We start from the raw sequence: 17,588 nt of genomic DNA on the forward strand, positions 1-17,588 counted from the left end.
GTTCGATGTAACAATGTGATATGATAAAATATCCACTCAGATTTTGACTACTTTCTCCGTCCCATAAAAAACCAACGTAGTATTGGATGTGACATATGCTAGTACTACGAATCTAGACATACCTCTGTTCAATGTATCACATCCAATCCTAGATTCCTTTTTTCTCAGGACAAAGGGAGTATGCTTATGTCACTCAGATTGTGCTTTTTTGTCCTTTTGGAAACATTGTGATTGTGTCCTGTTTAAATAATTAAATCGATGTTTTTGTTGGTACCATTCACTTGTAAAATAATTCAAGAGGGCACATACTCGCGTCTTTGAGCAAGAGTACAGTCGATATTTGAGTATTGATTTGCACAAGTAGTATTAGTGGCATTTTAAACCGTATAGATTATTTTTGTACTAGTATATAGAAGCAATTGAAAAGAAGCAGCAGCAGTAAGTCCCAAAATCAAGGATTAATAATCTGAAATAATCATACAGTGCCGTCGATAATTTAAATGTTCGTTGCTCAAAAGTCAAAACGCCAGCATCTTTAATCAGAATCAGACGCATCTCATTCCGTCGCATTGAGCTTTGCCTGAAGCACTTTCTCGAGCTTCGCCTGGTGCTTCTTCCCATAACGATGGTCAGAGAGCACTTTCTCGCTGTTGCACTGCAGTTTGCAGATCTCGCAGGACAACTGCAAATTCTCCTGTTTCAGGTGCTTCTTCCCAGTGAGATGGTACGCGAGCATCCTCTCGCCGGTGCACTTCACGCTGCAAACCTTGCAAGAATACAATTCCAAACTCAAACTCTCCGAGGTTGCACTGGTGAAGCTAGAGCCATCTGAAGATGGTGCCCGGAGATTCAGCTGGTGCTTCATGACCTTGAGATGGCTCTGCAAGTCTGACAGACAGGTGAACTTAGCTTGGCAAACTCTGCAGATCAGTGTTGCTGCCGCCGCCTTGGTTCCCTGTGACTCTGGATTCACTGAGCTCTTCTTGCTTTGTTCCAGTAAGGCCTGGGTATTCGCTTGATGCTTCTTCCCCTTCAGGTGGGTATCGAAATCCCACTCGCCGTTGCAGCTGATGTTGCAGATGCTGCAGCCCCATCTTGCTGCTGCACCGGGAGAAGGTTTCGCCGTCGTTCTCGCCATGGCCTTGGTTGTCTTCTCCAGTGCTGCGACTTTGGACTGGTGCTTCTGACCTCCGCAGTGATCACGTAGGTTGCGCTCGCTGGTTGTTCGAACCTGGCACACGGCGCAGCTCCATGCCGAGGGTGGCATCGACTTCTGAACTGCCGGTTCAGATTTCTCTGAAGGCGATGGTTTCTTGGCCGGTGTAGCCTGCTTGAAATGCAGTTTCAGTAAACCATTAGAAAATGAAGTTGAGACCAATTACGAAAATACAAGTAAATTAGCTAGCTAGTGCAAGTGCACACTAATTAACCCCAGTATTACTGAGTTTGAAAGAACTACATTAATGTGTTGACTACCTTGAAACTGAAAAGAACAAAGACGAAGTATAGACTGATCGAACAGGTTTGTTTTCTTAACAATACTCTGATACATGTAGAGACACAAAATTGATGGGTCATGGATATGACTCAAAAACATGATGGCATATACAAGTTTCTCACCACAGTTGTAATAGTCTTTCCGGCGGCGGCGGCGGCGGCGTGCCGGGGCGTCGGCGACTGCGAGACATCGCGCAGAGCCATGGCGCGCTCTATCTTGGCGAGCTCGGCGACGATGATGTCCTTCCGGAGGCGATCCTGCTGGAGCTGCGACAGCAGCGCGTCCCTCACCACCACCAGCGAGTCTCCTGCAAGTATATGCACCAGCCATTGTTGATGATGATGTTCTTCGTGATTGATTAAGCACGACCAACATGTCTAGTGCCTAAACTACAACTAACAAGGCTTAAACGCAGAAGTCTATCGAGTGCCGATCCAAGATGGACATGTTTCTTCTCTGTTTTTGTAACGAAATAAGAAACAAACAGTTTTGATGAAACTTTTCTGCATCAGAATCTATCTGTCACACAAGCAGATCTGTGCTAATTACCTGTATAGGGTATATCCGTTTTGAAATCGACATTTTTATCTGCCATGCATGCAAAGTGGATTCATGGCATGAAAAAACGTTAAGATCAAATCGCATCGCATCTGATAATCTAAACAACCAAGGGACACGGAAAGGGTCATCTGTTTTTACTAGCGTTTTACTATACATCGTTCGGTTCTAAGCTCCAATTTTCCAGCGAAGAAACGGCCATGGAGACGACAGTAGAAGATGTTGATAGACTAGAGAGCTTCGTCGATGCATACCGTGCGACGGAGCGTCGGCGAAGTCCATCGGCCGATCAGAGGAGCGGTGCACCGGAGAAATCGAGAAGAGCAGAGAAAAAGCAGAGCGCAGAAGCAGAATGGTGAGTGGGGCGGCTTTTATAGGAATCAATTGGGCCGCGTGACCAGCTAATGATATAGAGATTAATAGCTGATTTGTTCTCAGTTTCTCACACACTCGTCGCGTTTGCAATGATTTGCTTAGAGGCAAAGGAAAAACGAAGCGTCACATTAACGCGCAAAAAGGAAATAATGGTCGTTTAATTCAGACTCATCGTAATAGGGAAAGCGAATACTCCACATTGGAGATTACGGCTGGTTCACTGTTTCATACTACTCCAGTACTAGCACTAGTAGCGTCGGTCAAATTACTAGCGCTAGCGATATCCGCATTGGAAATCTTCGAATACGTGGCCGGTAATTAAGACACTGGGAAGAACTAGAGGTGGTTGCTTTCAATGAAGCGGCGGGGATGCCGGTCAAACTTTGTACTCTCTCTATCTATTTTTATCTATTTTTAGTAGTTATATTTTTAAATCTAAAAATTTTATTTTTGATAGACATATTTCAATCCAACAATCTATTCTCTTAATGACTTTCTCAGATTTAATGCGTGACTCTCCATTCTTCCACACATGATTAGCTATATGAGCATTGAAAAATGTAAATATTAATGAATTGATTGTTTACGATGAATGAGTAGTAGCATGTTTAAATGAATGATAAGTAGAATTACTTATCACTGGTTTGTGTGTCAAGATGAAATGACTATCAAAAGTAGATGTAAGGAGTACTACATAGTCTACATGTGGACAATGCAAAAGAGAAAAGTTAAGGGCCCATTTCATTCAAATGAAATTCATATAAATTTTAGAGGATCTCATTCCTATAGGAATTTTTCCTATACAGTCCTTTGAATCAAATGAATAGATGCTATAAAATCTAATGAAATTCCTATGGAATGCTTAATACTCCATGCAAGTTTTAGAGGAATTCTAACTTGAGGTAGAACCTCATGGAAACTTTCCTTCGAGTCTTTATCTCTCTTCTAATTCCTGCGTTTTTCCTGTGGTCCAATCAAACAGTCATTCCTGTGTTTTTGCAATTATCTGTTTTATACTTATATTTCTATTAAAATCCTACGTTTTTTTCCTATTCCTACGTTTTTTCAATTCTACGATTTAAAGGGGCCCTAAGTTTTTTTAGAAAACATAAATTTACATGTGTAAAACAAATAATCCTAGATAATAATCCGTTGTCCAAAAAGAGCTAAAACTGTAGCAAGGTGCCTTGGAGGATGGCCTAGAGGCCGTAACTAAATTTGAAATGTTTGAGCAAATCCTATATACTTAGAGGATGCGTTCGGGAGGAGGAACCCCTCCTCCCCGACAAGCAAAACGAAGCACGTATTATTGCATTTAAATTAAGTATTAACTATTTTTTTTGAAAAATAGATTAATATGATTTTTTAAAACAACTTTTGTATATAAATTTTTGCTAAGATAACTTATGCTAAGATTTGCTTAGAATCATATCAAGCTAACAAAAGATACTTGAGTCAATAATCATATAGCTATTTGCCAAATTCGGGTGAAGATTCACCAATAAAATCAATAGTTGATAGAATTAGTAGTTGTGAGGTCTTTATCTTGTTTGGTTTGTATTAATTTGCTTCTACTTTTAGTTTTTAACTTTGACTACATACTTCTTGTGTGAGTTTGCTTTTGTGTTAACCTTAAAATAATTGGATGTAGGTCTTGAGCAAAGGCCGAGATGCTTCATTCAATTATCTAAAAACAGATTTGCTTAGGATGAGGTTTTGTAAAATTGTAGCATCAAAATACCTAAGGTTACGTGCTGTACGCCCGCATGCCAAAATCTCCGTAGTTCTGCAAAATTTATCCTTCAACCTCATACAACTTAATTTTTAGAGTTTTTCTCATTGCTTGGTATTTTTTAATCTGAACTTTTGCACCACTAAGAATAGAAGGAAATATTGTTTTTTTAATAAGCAGAATACACTATAGTATAAAGTACAGAAGATTTACCCCAAAAATTTACACCAATCATGACTTATAAGCATCAGGTTAAAAGTTAAAACCCTCTTTGGCCTTGTTTGGATCCTCTAGGCTATTAAATATTCATCTGGAATCTTGTTATTTAGAAGTATTAAACGTAGATTAACGACAAAATCGATTCCATAACCCCTAGGCTATTTTGCTAGACGAATCTAATTATGTATATTAATCCATAATTAGCGGCTAATTACTGTAGCATCACTGTAGCAAATCATGGATTAATATACCTCGTTAGATTCGTCTCGCAAAATAGCCTAGAGCTTATGGAATGAGTTTTGTCAGTAATCTACGTGTAATACTCCTAAATAGCAAGATTCCGGAGGGCTATTTAATAGCTCTCCGGATCCGAACAGAGCCTTTGTTTAGGTTTACTAGCTTTTAAGCCAACTCTTTTGAATGGAGGATGTTTTTGTAAGACAGTGACTTCGAAGCCTGAGTTTAATGGTCGAGTAAAAACTACACTTTCCATAATCCCAAAAAACTACTGTGACATGTAGTTTTTTCTTATGGCTTAAAAAGCCGAAGCAATAAATTGATTTGTTTGTTTAGGCTTAGACTTTTCATAAATCGATCGTATAAGCCTAAACAAACATGCCCTAAACAATCTTTCCTTCAAACAAAATGGTAATTTTTGCACTGCTGCAGGTCTGCGGCAAAGCGGCAAGCTTGTACTGTGTCCCATCATCATTACATGAAAATGGAGTTGTGCCGCTCCCTGTGCCTCTTCCCGGCGAGATGCGACGCCATCATCTTCTCGCTGCTGCACCTCACTTCGCATATATCGCAGTAGTACATCCGATTCTGGTGGTGGTGTGCACTGCTGTTCCATTCAGATGCCTCTGGCTTCTCGGTCTTCTTCTCCGCGGGCTGCGCAGCTTCAGTGGTGGCCTTGTTCCCCGATCGCAATGGCGCGAGGTTAGACCGGTGCAGGAGGGATGCCCGGTGCTCAACCAGCGCCCTGGGAGAAGTCATGGTGACCTTGCAGAGGGAGCAAGTGATGGAGCTCCCCTGGGACCTCGGCTTCTTTGCCAGTGAGGTTCCTGAAGCCAGCTGCCTCTTCACACCAGAGGATCTCCTTTCTGGTGTAAGCTGTTCCAGAGCAAGTTTGTTATAGAGCATCAACACAACAGTATCATCTCAAATATCTTATCTCAGATAGGCAAAGTGATAAATAAGGCCAGATGTGTGAACGATGGTAATCCTACAGTTTAACTAACTAAATATATACTAATACTACTATAAATTGTACACTGCAACATTAAAGATGAAACTTGCTGATTTTGAATAGACATTTTATCCTACACCTTTAAATTTCCACCTGTTCAGTTGCTTACCTCAATCTGCCCGTAAAAGTAAACACAACGAAAACTGATATAGTTTTTCTAGCTCTCCACACACAATTCCTGATCTGCAAGTAAAATGCTAGTAGATCATTCTTGAACTTGATATTGTAAGCTAAAATCCCACATAAATGGGCCTTGATTCCTATAAGTGCCTATGGATTTGTAAACAAGCTAAGATGCTGGTGAAAGGTCGATACAAAGAAATATATAGCGCAAGTGTACACTGTACAAGTGTGGCACAGTATGGCAATATGGAGTATGGGCACATGCAAACATAATCTGAACAGCATTCTTGATAGGTAAACATGAAAAGGCAGCAAAAACTGGGGAACAACAGTAACGGAAGCGAATCACCTCATCATTGGACCCTACTCGCTTCTGCTTGTCCAATGTTGCAATCTCCTGATCTGCCGGCTTATTATCTTGATAACGCTTCTGGACAAGTTCATCGGTGTGGTCTCCAGAGATGGATTCTGTAGGTTTTGGCTGCTCGGTGCTCTTGCTTACATTCATCTCACCCAACAGCTGCCTGCCATGGCCGTCGATGGCGAAATCACCTTCCTCACCCTTCTGACCAATGCAACCTTGCCCTCCTGGTGTCGCCCCCTTGCCGAGCAACGCCTGGTCGGCATCAGCATTGGCCGCAGTCTGGACAATGGCATCTGCCTCCACCTTCGCCACCGCCGCAGGCTCCTTGGCCGGCAATGGTGTGGACTGCTCGACATGAGGAGCAGGCTGCACTGGAGGAGCCATCGCCGGTGACCCAGATGGCATACAAACGGCCTCCGCCGCAGGCGACTTGATCGGCACTGGTGTGGACTGTTCGACATGAGGTGCATGCCGCACCGGAGGAGCCATCGCCGGCGACCCGGATGGCTCCCCACGTTCCTGCCGCTCGTCATCGTCGGCCGGCCATCCCCGCGCAATCGGCGGCGACGGAGAGCGCTCCACGTGCGGGTACACCGGGGGTGTCACCGCCGACGGGCTCCGGCGCCACCACGGGGTGATCTCCTCGTCACCAGAGCGCGGCGCCGAGAGGGCACCGTGCGCGTGCGCGTTCGCGTTCGCCTGCTCCTCCCACGGCGTGCTCCGCCACGCGTACTCCCGCGCCGGGAGCAGGTCGCCCTGCGGCCACGGGAGCGGTGGCGTGGCGGGGTGGCCGCGGGCCGCCATGGCGCGCTCCGTCTCGACCAGCTGGCACAAGAGCATCTCCCGGTGGATCTTCGTCTTGTGGAGCTCCCACAGCAGCTCCTCCCTTTGCCGCCCCAGCGCCGCCGTCACCGCGTCCCCCTGCGCCGGAGCCGGGCTAGCTTCGCGTCCTTTGCCCATGAACACAACACCATCAAAATCAAAATAAAAAATAAAAAATAAAAAATAAAATCACTAACCCCGCTTACAACTACTGCATCATGAAAACAAATCTTAGCATCATTCACTACCAATCTACCACCAGATCATCATTTGCAACAGAGATAATGCGATTCGTAGCCAAAAATAAAAAAAAAAATCGCACAACGAATTTGGGGGAATACCGAGGGTTTGGGAGTTGGGATTGGTTACCGCTCGGCGGGGTGGAGTCAGGGAAGCGGAGGCGGCGGCGGTCGTCGTCGTCGGCGGGATGGGAGGATTGGCCGCGGCGGGGGAACTCCATTGGCGAATCCAGACGGGTTCGGCCGGCGGAGGTAGGGTTTTAGCCTTTTAGGCGAGAGTTGTGAATGCGATGAGGCGGGTGGGCGGCGATGCAGCCGCGCACACGATGTTTTGGAAAGTTTTGAACTTTTTGGGGGGCGTCCGCTTCTTTTTGATTTGGGCGTGGGTTCCGGACTTCCGTTGTGTGATCTTCAGAAGCGATGATTTGCGAGAAAAATAATGTGTGGGTAATTTTCTTCAGACAACGGTATCATGTTGTAACAGGATACCATCTATAAGACAGTATGATACCTGTTTTGGTACCAGCTACATGGTACCTGATATCTGTGATACCTATTACCCGGTACCTGTGATACCTAGGACCTGATACCTGTGATACTCGTACAAGAGAATACTTAATATGTCTATCCCGTTGCAACGGAATCCCGTTTTGTAGCAGTCCTCAATTTTCTTTTATATCGATTCGAGATTTATAAAAATAATGGTTGAAAAAAAAACTACGATTAAAATAATCAAAATTAAGATTTAAAATTTAAATTTTGGTTACGACTGATAAGCTAAAGAGCATGATCGTTTTCTACCGTGTTAGTCCAAAGTCCAAACTAGGGGATTTTTCAATGCAATCTTACGTGAGCTGAATTTTATATACAGCTTTATATATTAATATTAAATTTAGGAGTGAATTTCATATTATAAATTTGATGTTTTGTTTTTATATGTACAATTATACTTGTATGCAACTAATACTGTGCATCTACTCCATTTAACGGGGTAATACTTGTATAATTATACTTGTATGCAACTAATACTTGTATGATTTAATCTACTCAATTTAACGGGGTAAAATTTATTTTATTTTTCTTAATAATTTCTAGTCTTACCGAACACAATGGCGAAGTGTGTAATTAGTAGCTAATCTAGTGTGCAGATCAGATTTTCACCCGACACCTATCATCATCTTAAGAAATGCGGGTGAAATGCGGGTGTTTTGTTCCGTACTTCCGTTCTTATGAAAAATAAATTAACCGTCGTAAAAATTCTGCAGATGATGCGGGAGTACTCGCTCCGTACTTATAAAAGAAATTGTTTTGGATAGAGATACGGTTTTCAAAACACAACTTTGACTTTTTTTCTTATAAAAATATTTATTGAAAAGTGATATATGTATATTTTTTAAAAGTATTTTTCAAGACAAATCTATTCATATAATTTTTATATTTCCAAACTTAATAATTTGAGAGTTATTCATGATTTATATGTCCAAGGTTTAACTTGAAAATTGTCCAAAACGACTTCTTTTATAAGTATGGATGGAATACTTCTCTTTCTCGAAGAGAACTTGTGGGCTTTTCTATCTCCTGTTCAATGCCTCTCCTGACTTGATGCCACGTGCATTCAGGGAACAGCAGTCAGAAAAGGCGAATGCGGATATCACTGGGCAGACGGAGAGCTGATAATTTTTTCATCCTGTCTCACGAAATAAAATGAGTGAAATATTTGGACATATATATATATATGAAGTATTAAATATATACAGAAAAAATTAATTAGTTAGATTGCGTATAAATTGCGAGAAATATAATGCTACAGTAAATATTTTTAATAACGGATTAATTAGACTTAATAAATTCATCTCGTAGTTTTATAGACGGATTCTGTAATTTATTTTATTATTAGACTATATTTAATACTTTAAATATGTGTCTGTATATCTAATGTAATGCGGCGAAAATTTTCACACAGCCTAAGGGTGTGTTTGGTAGAGTTGTGGCTTTTGGAAAAGCTGCTGTGATCTGTGGACTGTGGAAAAGCAGCTGTGTAAAATAAACTGTGGGAAAAGCAGAAGTCCGTTTGGTTAGAGCAGCTGTGAAACTGTAAGTTGTATAAGAAATACCTGTAATGCCCCTAATGGCATGCATGACTGTTTATATACAAATTACTCGTACAAACCTAATCTATTCAATATTTTGTATTTAAAAGGCCAATTTGTAGAAAAAATGTATTAAGTTTTTCATCAAAATATATTAGTTTTTCATCCATCAAAGTGATATGGTCCACATAAACAGAGCAAAAGATAAATGGTTCATAAAATGATGCCATATCTCAAAATAACTATCCTCCTCTTGTCGATGGTGTGAAAACACTTCCTGATGTCGAATTCCAAAAACCAGCGAGAGTTTTTTGGTTCACTTGTCACCCGATTTTTCTGCAAACTTGAAAACAACATTTTTCCAACCGGTAGTGGTGAAAATTCCCATGGGTATATTCCCAGCTTCTATCTCTTCTTTGCAAACATCAAACAAATGCCTTACAAAATCATCACCCCAATCTGCCTTGTCACCCATTCTTGAACCAAATAAATTTTTCTTCAATCAATTTGCAGGCCAAAAATCAATTTTCTGTAATATTCTAGGGACAACACATGCATCAACACAAGAGCAGGGGCAGGGGCGATTCGGCCTCACCTTTCAAACCGGCTGGAGCAGCGGCGAAGGCATCGGAGCAGCGTCGGGCGGCGTCGAGCAGGGGTGTCTTCAAGCAGCGTCGAGCAGAGGTGGCTTCGGCGCGGCGTGGGCGGCGTCGGGTGGGCGACGGGGAGACGGCCACCGGGCGAGCGACAGGGAGACAGCCGTCGGTCGTCGGGCGGCCTGGGGCGGCGTTGGGTGGCGTGGGGGTGGGCGACGGGGAGACGGGCGTCGGAGCATGCCGGCGCCGGGCGACGCGGCTCGCGACGACGGGAGCACGCCGGCGGCGGGAGCATGGGCGGCGCGCGCTGGCGGTGGCGCAAACCTAGTGCCGCGTCGAACTGCGAATGGCTAGGCACTCGGTCTGGCGAGAAGGGGAACGGGAAAGAAAGAAAAAATGCGAATCGTTTTTTCATAATGGCATAGATGGATAATTTTTTTCTCTCAAAAGGCAATGAAAGCAGGGATAGGAACTACTTTTGGATTTGTACTACACTAAAAACAGCTTTGGAGCAAAAGTAATTGTGGCTTTTAGCCCTTTGATTTGTTTTTGGCTTTTGTATAAGTAAAAGCAGATTGAAAAGCACACACACCCTAAAACACGTGGCGCGTATCACAAAACTCACCCCCCAAATGCCAGAGGTGGCGCGCCAAGTGCCATAGGTGGGCGCGGCGTGGTCGCGTGGAGGGTGAGCCGTGAACACGCCACGGCGTGTGCGCCAGTCACACGGACGAGGGCCCAAATCAATGTCCAGTAACGAAAAAGAAATATTCTAACTATTTCGTCAAAGCATTTAAGTATTTAACCTACCTCCTTAACTATTTTTCAGTCTTTTTGCACCTTACAGTACACTATTAAAAATGATTCACTATTAAAATTTTGATAATGGCATTATCAATGGTTGTAAAAAAATTACCTTAAAATACAAACTGTACAAATTAAAAAGGAGAAATTTTATCAATGGGTAAAATGAATCATTTTCGATGGTTTTGTGGTAAAATAAGCTAAAACATACTTTGAAAGATTAAGTGACCCAATGAAATAGTTAGGATAAAATTAAATACACTTTTTTCTTTTTCGAACCATAGTACAAACACACTTATATATGCATGTGCATATTTACTCGTATAAATACGTACATACATCCTATATTAATATGATCACCTTAAGGTTAACGTAGTAACCACCTAGGTTTACATTACTGAATACGCCGTGGATGCCGGACGCTGGCGATATGACGAAAATCACGAAAGTCATTCAAAAAATTTATAGTTTTTGGATAAATTGAGTAAAGAAAATTTGAATTCAAATCCTAGAAGTCCACTTGGCACGCATCAAAATCCGGTTGAGTTATCGAAATTCCAAGCAAGATGAGCGAAATTTCAGATGCCAACAGACTGCGTGCGAGAGAAAGAGCATACAAATAGAGAAACATACAGGCTCAATATAGGCCTAACCGGTCTGTCATGCTTCATGGTCTCGGCCCAATATGCAAATGCAAACTTCTTTTTTTATTTACGTCAATTGAGGTTTCTTGAAAAAAAAAAAGAGACTACTTTCAGGATTTCCCCCCTTTTTTATGCAAATGCAGTTTATTATTTTTTTTTGCCAGTCTGTACCACAAAAACATGATTGTTTTTAGGACTTTTTCCCCATTTTTCATTGTCCTTCTCAAATTTGGAAAATCTCAAAAGTGTTCGAACTCCCTGACGAAATTGTGCTTTCGTCCCAGGCCGGAAACAACGAAATTCACGAAGTTCGTCCGGTTTTGATCGAATTTTCGAGCCCTGCACCATAGGGCTTTATCTTTTCGCTTAGGCTAATGTTTATCAGCCAAAATTTAAATTTTTAAACTTAAATTTAGAGCTGATTTTAAGGTTTTTTTTATTGAAGTTTATTTTTCAACATTTACTTTTAAATCGCTAAGAACACGTATATAAAAGTTAAATCGCTAACAACACGTATATAAAAGTTTTGTTCACAAATTATTTTTCATTTGCAAATATGCCGTTTCGCTTATTCTACAAATAACCAAACGTTTGCGAACTTTCTTTGCTTCCATAGTCATTTTCATTTCCATTTGATTTTTTTTTTGTACATACGAACTTAAGACAGACCAAAGTGTCTGTGTAGAGAGAGCTGCAACCAACAAGGCAGCAGCTCATCACACTTGCACTGTTGCACAGTACCAGCATACACTAAATACTTCTACCGCAAATCAAATAACGCATATTATGTTATGTATTGAGCATGACACAGAGTCAGCAGACGTCGACACCACCTCGGCGTCATCATGCATCCCAGGTCGCTCGATGTCCTCCAGCTCTAAACTCCGGCCACCGCCGCCGCCGCCGCATCATATCACTCTGTGCCGTAGAAGGCCTTCTCAAAGCACTGGATGTACTCCGGCTCGAGCGCGAACAGCACGGACACGCCGCCGCCGCTGCCGTCGTCCTTGTCCGGCGCCTGCGTCACGTACGCCGTGCCGCTGCCGAACATCTGCGCCGGCGCCACGAACGCCGGGCGCCCCCACCCGAAGTCGGCGTCGTAGATGGGCATCCCGAGCCAGCTCACCACCCACAGGTCCGTCTCCGGCATGAACTGCCCGCGCGCCGCCTGGTTCCCCTTCTCGGACTCCAGCTCCAGGAAGTCGATCACCGAGCGGACGAACGCGTCGTCCACGCGCGCCACCGCGTGCTTGATCCGCTCCGCCACGAACCCCAGCGGCTGCGACAGGATGTCGCGGACGGGCACCGTGACGAGGTCGCGCACGATGGCGTTGCCGAAGTAGGGCGACGGGAGCGGCGGGCGGACGCGCTGCCGGATGTTGGCCGGGACGCGCAGCCGCGACTCGGCGTCGTGGGGGAGCCCCCGGGCGACGCACATGGCGCGCCACAGGTGCGCGGTCACCGCGCCGTACGTGGACACGCCGGGGGCGCAGGCGGCCTTGATGTCGGCGAGGAGCTTGGGCGGGACGGAGTAGACGCGGGTCACGAACGGCCGCGGCAGCCCGTTGAGGTAGCTCGGGGAGTACACCGGGTGCTCGAACGGGACGTGCGGCGGCGAGCGCGCCCGGAGGAGGGTGCGGTCGTGCGACGGCGGCGACGGCGACGCGGCCGCGGCGTCGAGCCCACGCGACAGACCCGTCCACGTCCGGATGAACTGGAACGCGCCCGCGCCGTCCATCGTGACATGGTGCATGCCCGTGCCGACGGCCACGCCTCCACACTTCAGGAACGTCACCTGCATCAATCCAAAGTTTTTCAATTTTTTGAATCAGCAGATCCTGATACGATATAAAAATTCATGCTAAATTGTTACGTGCATCAATTGTTTGACTTTGATATTAAAATTTTATCTTTCAGAGTGCCAAATTTCCTCTGCTCCATCAAGCAGCCGCCCAGTTCTGAAACTTTTCTACTGTACTATAATCTAGTGATGTCACCAGACAACCACACACTATTAATCATAGATATAATACTCCACTTTCTCCAAAATGTCAACAATGGCGAGCTAAGCATCTCCCGATCGTGTCGCTTTGTCTCTTCATAACGGCTGGCGGTTGCCGGTTAGAACTCATCCAACCTTTCAGAATTACTACATCATGACAGCAACTTGTCCCTACTTGCAGCCAAAAAAATCACGCGAAGATCCGCATGCGTCTCCAATACAGACTGCGGCTGATTCAGTAGATTAACATTACCATCACAATCTTGGCATGGACCCAGGGTCATTTGCCTTATCTTCTGTTTCTTCTCAGATCAGATGATAGATGGTGAACTTTCTTCAGACGACCTATGCTAATCTGAAGGATTATTTTTTCACTCATGTCATCCCGACTAAGCCAGTGCTCGCATCCTGATCCGAGAACCATGGGCTATCATGGATGGATCTAGGGGGGAGCCAAAAGCAATAAAAACGTCGCATTCGATAGAAACGATAAAGCGAACGGGAGCAGTGGGACACCACATGTCTAAACTCAATGATTCAGATCAGGTGCAAGTGTTCCAAGTCCCATCCAGCAGGTAGCATGGGATTAGCTCTTGGTCTCATGGATATGGAAAAGATAAGAGCTTGGAAATCAAAGAAAGCTTGTGTTGTGCAGTCACGCCTCTCTGTTTCTTTCTCCTTTCTTACAAAACATTAGCTTAGCTCATGGTTATACACGATACGGCATCATTCATTCTATATAAGTGCTACTCCCTCCGTCGCAAAATATAAGGGCTTTTAGATAACTGTGACACATCTTAGTACTACGATTCTGGACAAGCTTCTATCTAGATTCATAGTACTAGCTAGGATGTGTCCTATCTACCTCAAAACCCTTATATTTTGGGACGAAGGGAGTACCTGATTAACAACTAACAGTCTAACACAGTGTGCTAAGCAAGGTTTCCTCAAGAGAAGCCACGAGACAAACTACACACCGAAAGTCTCGATGCGAGCCTGATCAGAAATTCAGAATGGGCCATCTGCAGAGCAGATAGATGTCCTCACAGGAGGACAGAGAGTCAAGATCTTAGCGTTGATTGATTTCGCTTTATTTCTACTGTGAACCGTACAAGATCTGAGGTGGAGCTGCATCAAATACTAGTCATCTCATATGGGAAAAGCTGACAGTTGGCTAATCACTAGTACTCCAATAACAAATCACCATGGGTGATTGACAAAAAGGTGTTCTAGAAGATCATCCCAAGTAAAGATGTTCTAGAAGGCGGTGCAGAATAACACACTATCAGGCTCTATGATTGCTCACAAGTCAACTGCTCTTTTCCAGTACTAATAACTAGCCGAATTGATCCAAAACCAAGTTGCATCTCCTATCCAGTAGACACGTCTCCTATCCAAGTACTATATCATGCCCATGCATGAGAGCAGAACAAGAACAGCTACTATTATACTCCAGTACACAACTTATACAGTTATATGTATCTATCCAAATGGTCGATGTATTTGAGTATTTCTAACTGTTTGTCAACGATGACAGAATTGCACACCTAGCAATTAACTAGCCACACACACTAACATATTAAAGGCTACAGCTTGGAAACATCTAGCGAGGTGGGCCCCACTGATAATTGACAGCGTCGATACCTTACAAACACGAGCACGTCGACATGTACTACCCGGTCTACTGCAGAATGCAACAGCACCACACGACGCAGCTTGCAAGCTTAGGCCAGATTATCCAGCGGGTTATTATCTACTTAATTACACACAATACAATAGACGAAACAGTCACTTAATCTTGCTCGCAAACCTCGATTAATTAAAGGAGAATCTAGAAGCAGAGCATCAAATCAGGGAGGTCACGAGCGGCACAGCAAACCTATCAGTCCACGAAAGAAACGGTAGAAACACGACGAACAGTAACTACAGGACCAATCAAGATTTTATCGAGAGGTGCCGATTTTTTCTGTTCGGATTTCGCCGAAGCTTATAAATTTGCCAAGGGACTTATATTCGAAAAAAATAAAATAAAATTTGCCAATGGACGGTCGACACGTCATCTTGCGACCCGGTTTGCAAATTGCAAGTCCGAGTCGACCTGTGTGTTAACTGCATCGAGACACTGTTCAGGTGGGTCCCACTACAACGTAGCCCCACATGACAGTGGGGCGATATTTATGAGGCTGACCAAACGGCTTGTACTCGTTTGTACTTTTCCACCGACGTGCCACGCAAAGAAAAAGAAATACAAAGAAAAAAAAAAACTACTACTCCTTTTTTTTTCCCGGAATAATACGAGGAGAAATTTACCGGAAGGGGGGGGGGGGGGTAAAAAGGTGGAGAAAGTTAACCATGATGGGGGTGGGGTGATTAATTAATGGAGAATTGGAGAGTACCTGGACCATGGCGAGGACGCAGGGGGGCTCGCCGGAGGCGGCGAAGGGGACGAGGAGGCGGCGGGCCTCGGGGGAGGGCTCGAAGTCGGTGAACATCTCGTCGCCGGTGAAGTCGGCCCTGGCGACGACGAACAGCGCCCCCTCGCCGTTGCAGTCGATCTCGAGCCGGCCGCCGGGCCCCGCCGCCAGCCGCCCCGCCAGCGGGTAGAACGGCACCAGCGCCCTCGCCAGCGCCTCCCGCAGCCTCTCCGGTGCGAAGAACCCCTCCGCCTCCGCCTCCGCCCCCGCATCCGCCGGCGGCGGCGAGGGCGCGGGGTAGTAGTAGACCAGCGGGGTGTGCGTCTTGGGCACGGCGAGGTCGAGGTTGGAGAGCCACAGCGCGTGCTGCGGCGTCGCCTCGCTCGGCGCCACTAGCGTCGTCTCCACCACCTCCACCTTCATCTCGCCCTCTCTACCTGTGTGTGTGTGTGTGTGGATGCCTTGCTTGTGACAGCGGCTTGGGTGTGAATTTCTGTGTGTGCAGAGAAGGGAGAAAGGGCGTGAGGGGGTTTATAGGCGGAGAGGAGAGGTGGAGGAGGATGATGCGATGGGAATAACGTTTATTGTTTTCATTACTACTATATTATTGTTTCTTTTGGGAGACAAGATTAATTCTGCTAGGTGATGACTGTCACAACTGTCCAATTTGGACAGAAACTTTAATACCGAAAAGCAGCTTCTTGTACAAGTTTTTCTTATGAATATTTTTATATTATAAGTTGCTCTTAATCGATCAAATTTGTAGAAAAAATAGCAACATATATAATACCAAATTAATTATATTAAATACAATATTGAACATATTTGTTTTATATTAAAATGTTGTTATATTTTCTTATAAACTTGATTAAACTTAAAAAATTTTGACTAGAAAAAAATCATAGTGACTTAATCATAGTGACTTATAATATGAAATAGAGGGAGTACTGTGTACTGTTAAGCATTAAAATCTGGTTGAAAAAACTGAATAACGACAGAACCAAAGATCTAATTATCAATAAAGGTGTATTGATACACCGAGAGTTGGCAAATGGATGGATTTTTTTTTCGATTCCGTTTGTATGAAAGTTTGGCTGTGGGAAGTGGGATTTGGGAACATGAGAATATTATAGAGTCTTGGTTTTATCTCTCCCACCATCCCATAGGTTATTTTTTCGTCCTATAAAAAATAAAACCAGTACGAAAATATAATATATTCTAATAATATGATTTTGTGTCGCATTTTGTTTCGTGGTATTAGAATATATCACATCTTATACAAGGATTATTTTTATAGGATATAGAGTATTTTAATTGCCAAGCGTCCTAATAATATTGCAATATAAAGGATTTGTGGTGAGTCGACATATAAAGATATAAGAGTAGCATTCAAGTTTGAAACTTCGAAATTTAGGAAAGATGTTATCATCCACAACCAAATAATATGAAAAAAAATAATGTTTTGGGGGTTTTCTAGACAAAACCATTATCCAAATCTCCTTTGAAGATATAGGTGGTGTTTGTAGTGTTTCACGTAAAATAAGGTGGTAATAACATGTGATTAATTAAGTTTTAATTATTACAAACTTAAAAAATGATTAATCTGATATTTTGGAACAACTTTCATATAAAAAGTTTTTGCACGAAACATACCGTTTAGGAGTTTGAAAAGCGTGCCACGAAAATCCAAATTTTCATCCACTTCTTACAGAAGAAACGAACGGGACCATAGAAGTCTTTAAAATTTCAATACTCCTTCCACCCTCACATGCTTCTATGTTATTTTTTATTTCAGAAAGTTTGTCGACAAACAACTTTATTACAACTAATTTTCGTTGCAATTTCGTACTTTCAAACTT

The 17,588-nt window shown here is 43.6% G+C and overlaps 3 protein-coding genes across 3 annotated transcripts; all 3 read right to left on the reverse strand.

The window, feature by feature from the left end:
* Positions 1–372: 372 nt before the first annotated feature.
* On the reverse strand, positions 373–2,392 carry LOC127784679 (uncharacterized). The gene is made up of 3 exons (XM_052312024.1): positions 2,311–2,392; positions 1,621–1,805; positions 373–1,327 (listed from the first exon to the last, which is right to left on the reverse strand). Exons 1-3 carry the CDS (start codon positions 2,336–2,338, stop codon positions 557–559), a joined length of 984 nt encoding a protein of 327 aa, XP_052167984.1. The 5' UTR covers positions 2,339–2,392; the 3' UTR covers positions 373–556.
* A 2,430-nt stretch (positions 2,393–4,822) lies between these two features.
* LOC127784677 (uncharacterized) lies at positions 4,823–7,482 on the reverse strand. The gene is made up of 3 exons (XM_052312017.1): positions 7,310–7,482; positions 6,104–7,068; positions 4,823–5,495 (listed from the first exon to the last, which is right to left on the reverse strand). The coding sequence occupies exons 1-3, from the start codon at positions 7,398–7,400 to the stop codon at positions 5,094–5,096; spliced, it is 1,458 nt and encodes a 485-aa protein (XP_052167977.1). The 5' UTR covers positions 7,401–7,482; the 3' UTR covers positions 4,823–5,093.
* Positions 7,483–11,903: 4,421 nt separating this feature from the next.
* Positions 11,904–16,291, reverse strand: LOC127784534 (putrescine hydroxycinnamoyltransferase 1-like). The gene is made up of 2 exons (XM_052311860.1): positions 15,712–16,291; positions 11,904–13,108 (listed from the first exon to the last, which is right to left on the reverse strand). Exons 1-2 carry the CDS (start codon positions 16,150–16,152, stop codon positions 12,227–12,229), a joined length of 1,323 nt encoding a protein of 440 aa, XP_052167820.1. The 5' UTR covers positions 16,153–16,291; the 3' UTR covers positions 11,904–12,226.
* Between the last annotated feature and the right edge of the window lie 1,297 nt (positions 16,292–17,588).

The sequence above is a fragment of the Oryza glaberrima genome, chromosome 9 (genome assembly GCF_000147395.1).
Source record: "Oryza glaberrima chromosome 9, OglaRS2, whole genome shotgun sequence".
NCBI classification, from domain to species: domain Eukaryota; kingdom Viridiplantae; phylum Streptophyta; class Magnoliopsida; order Poales; family Poaceae; genus Oryza; species Oryza glaberrima.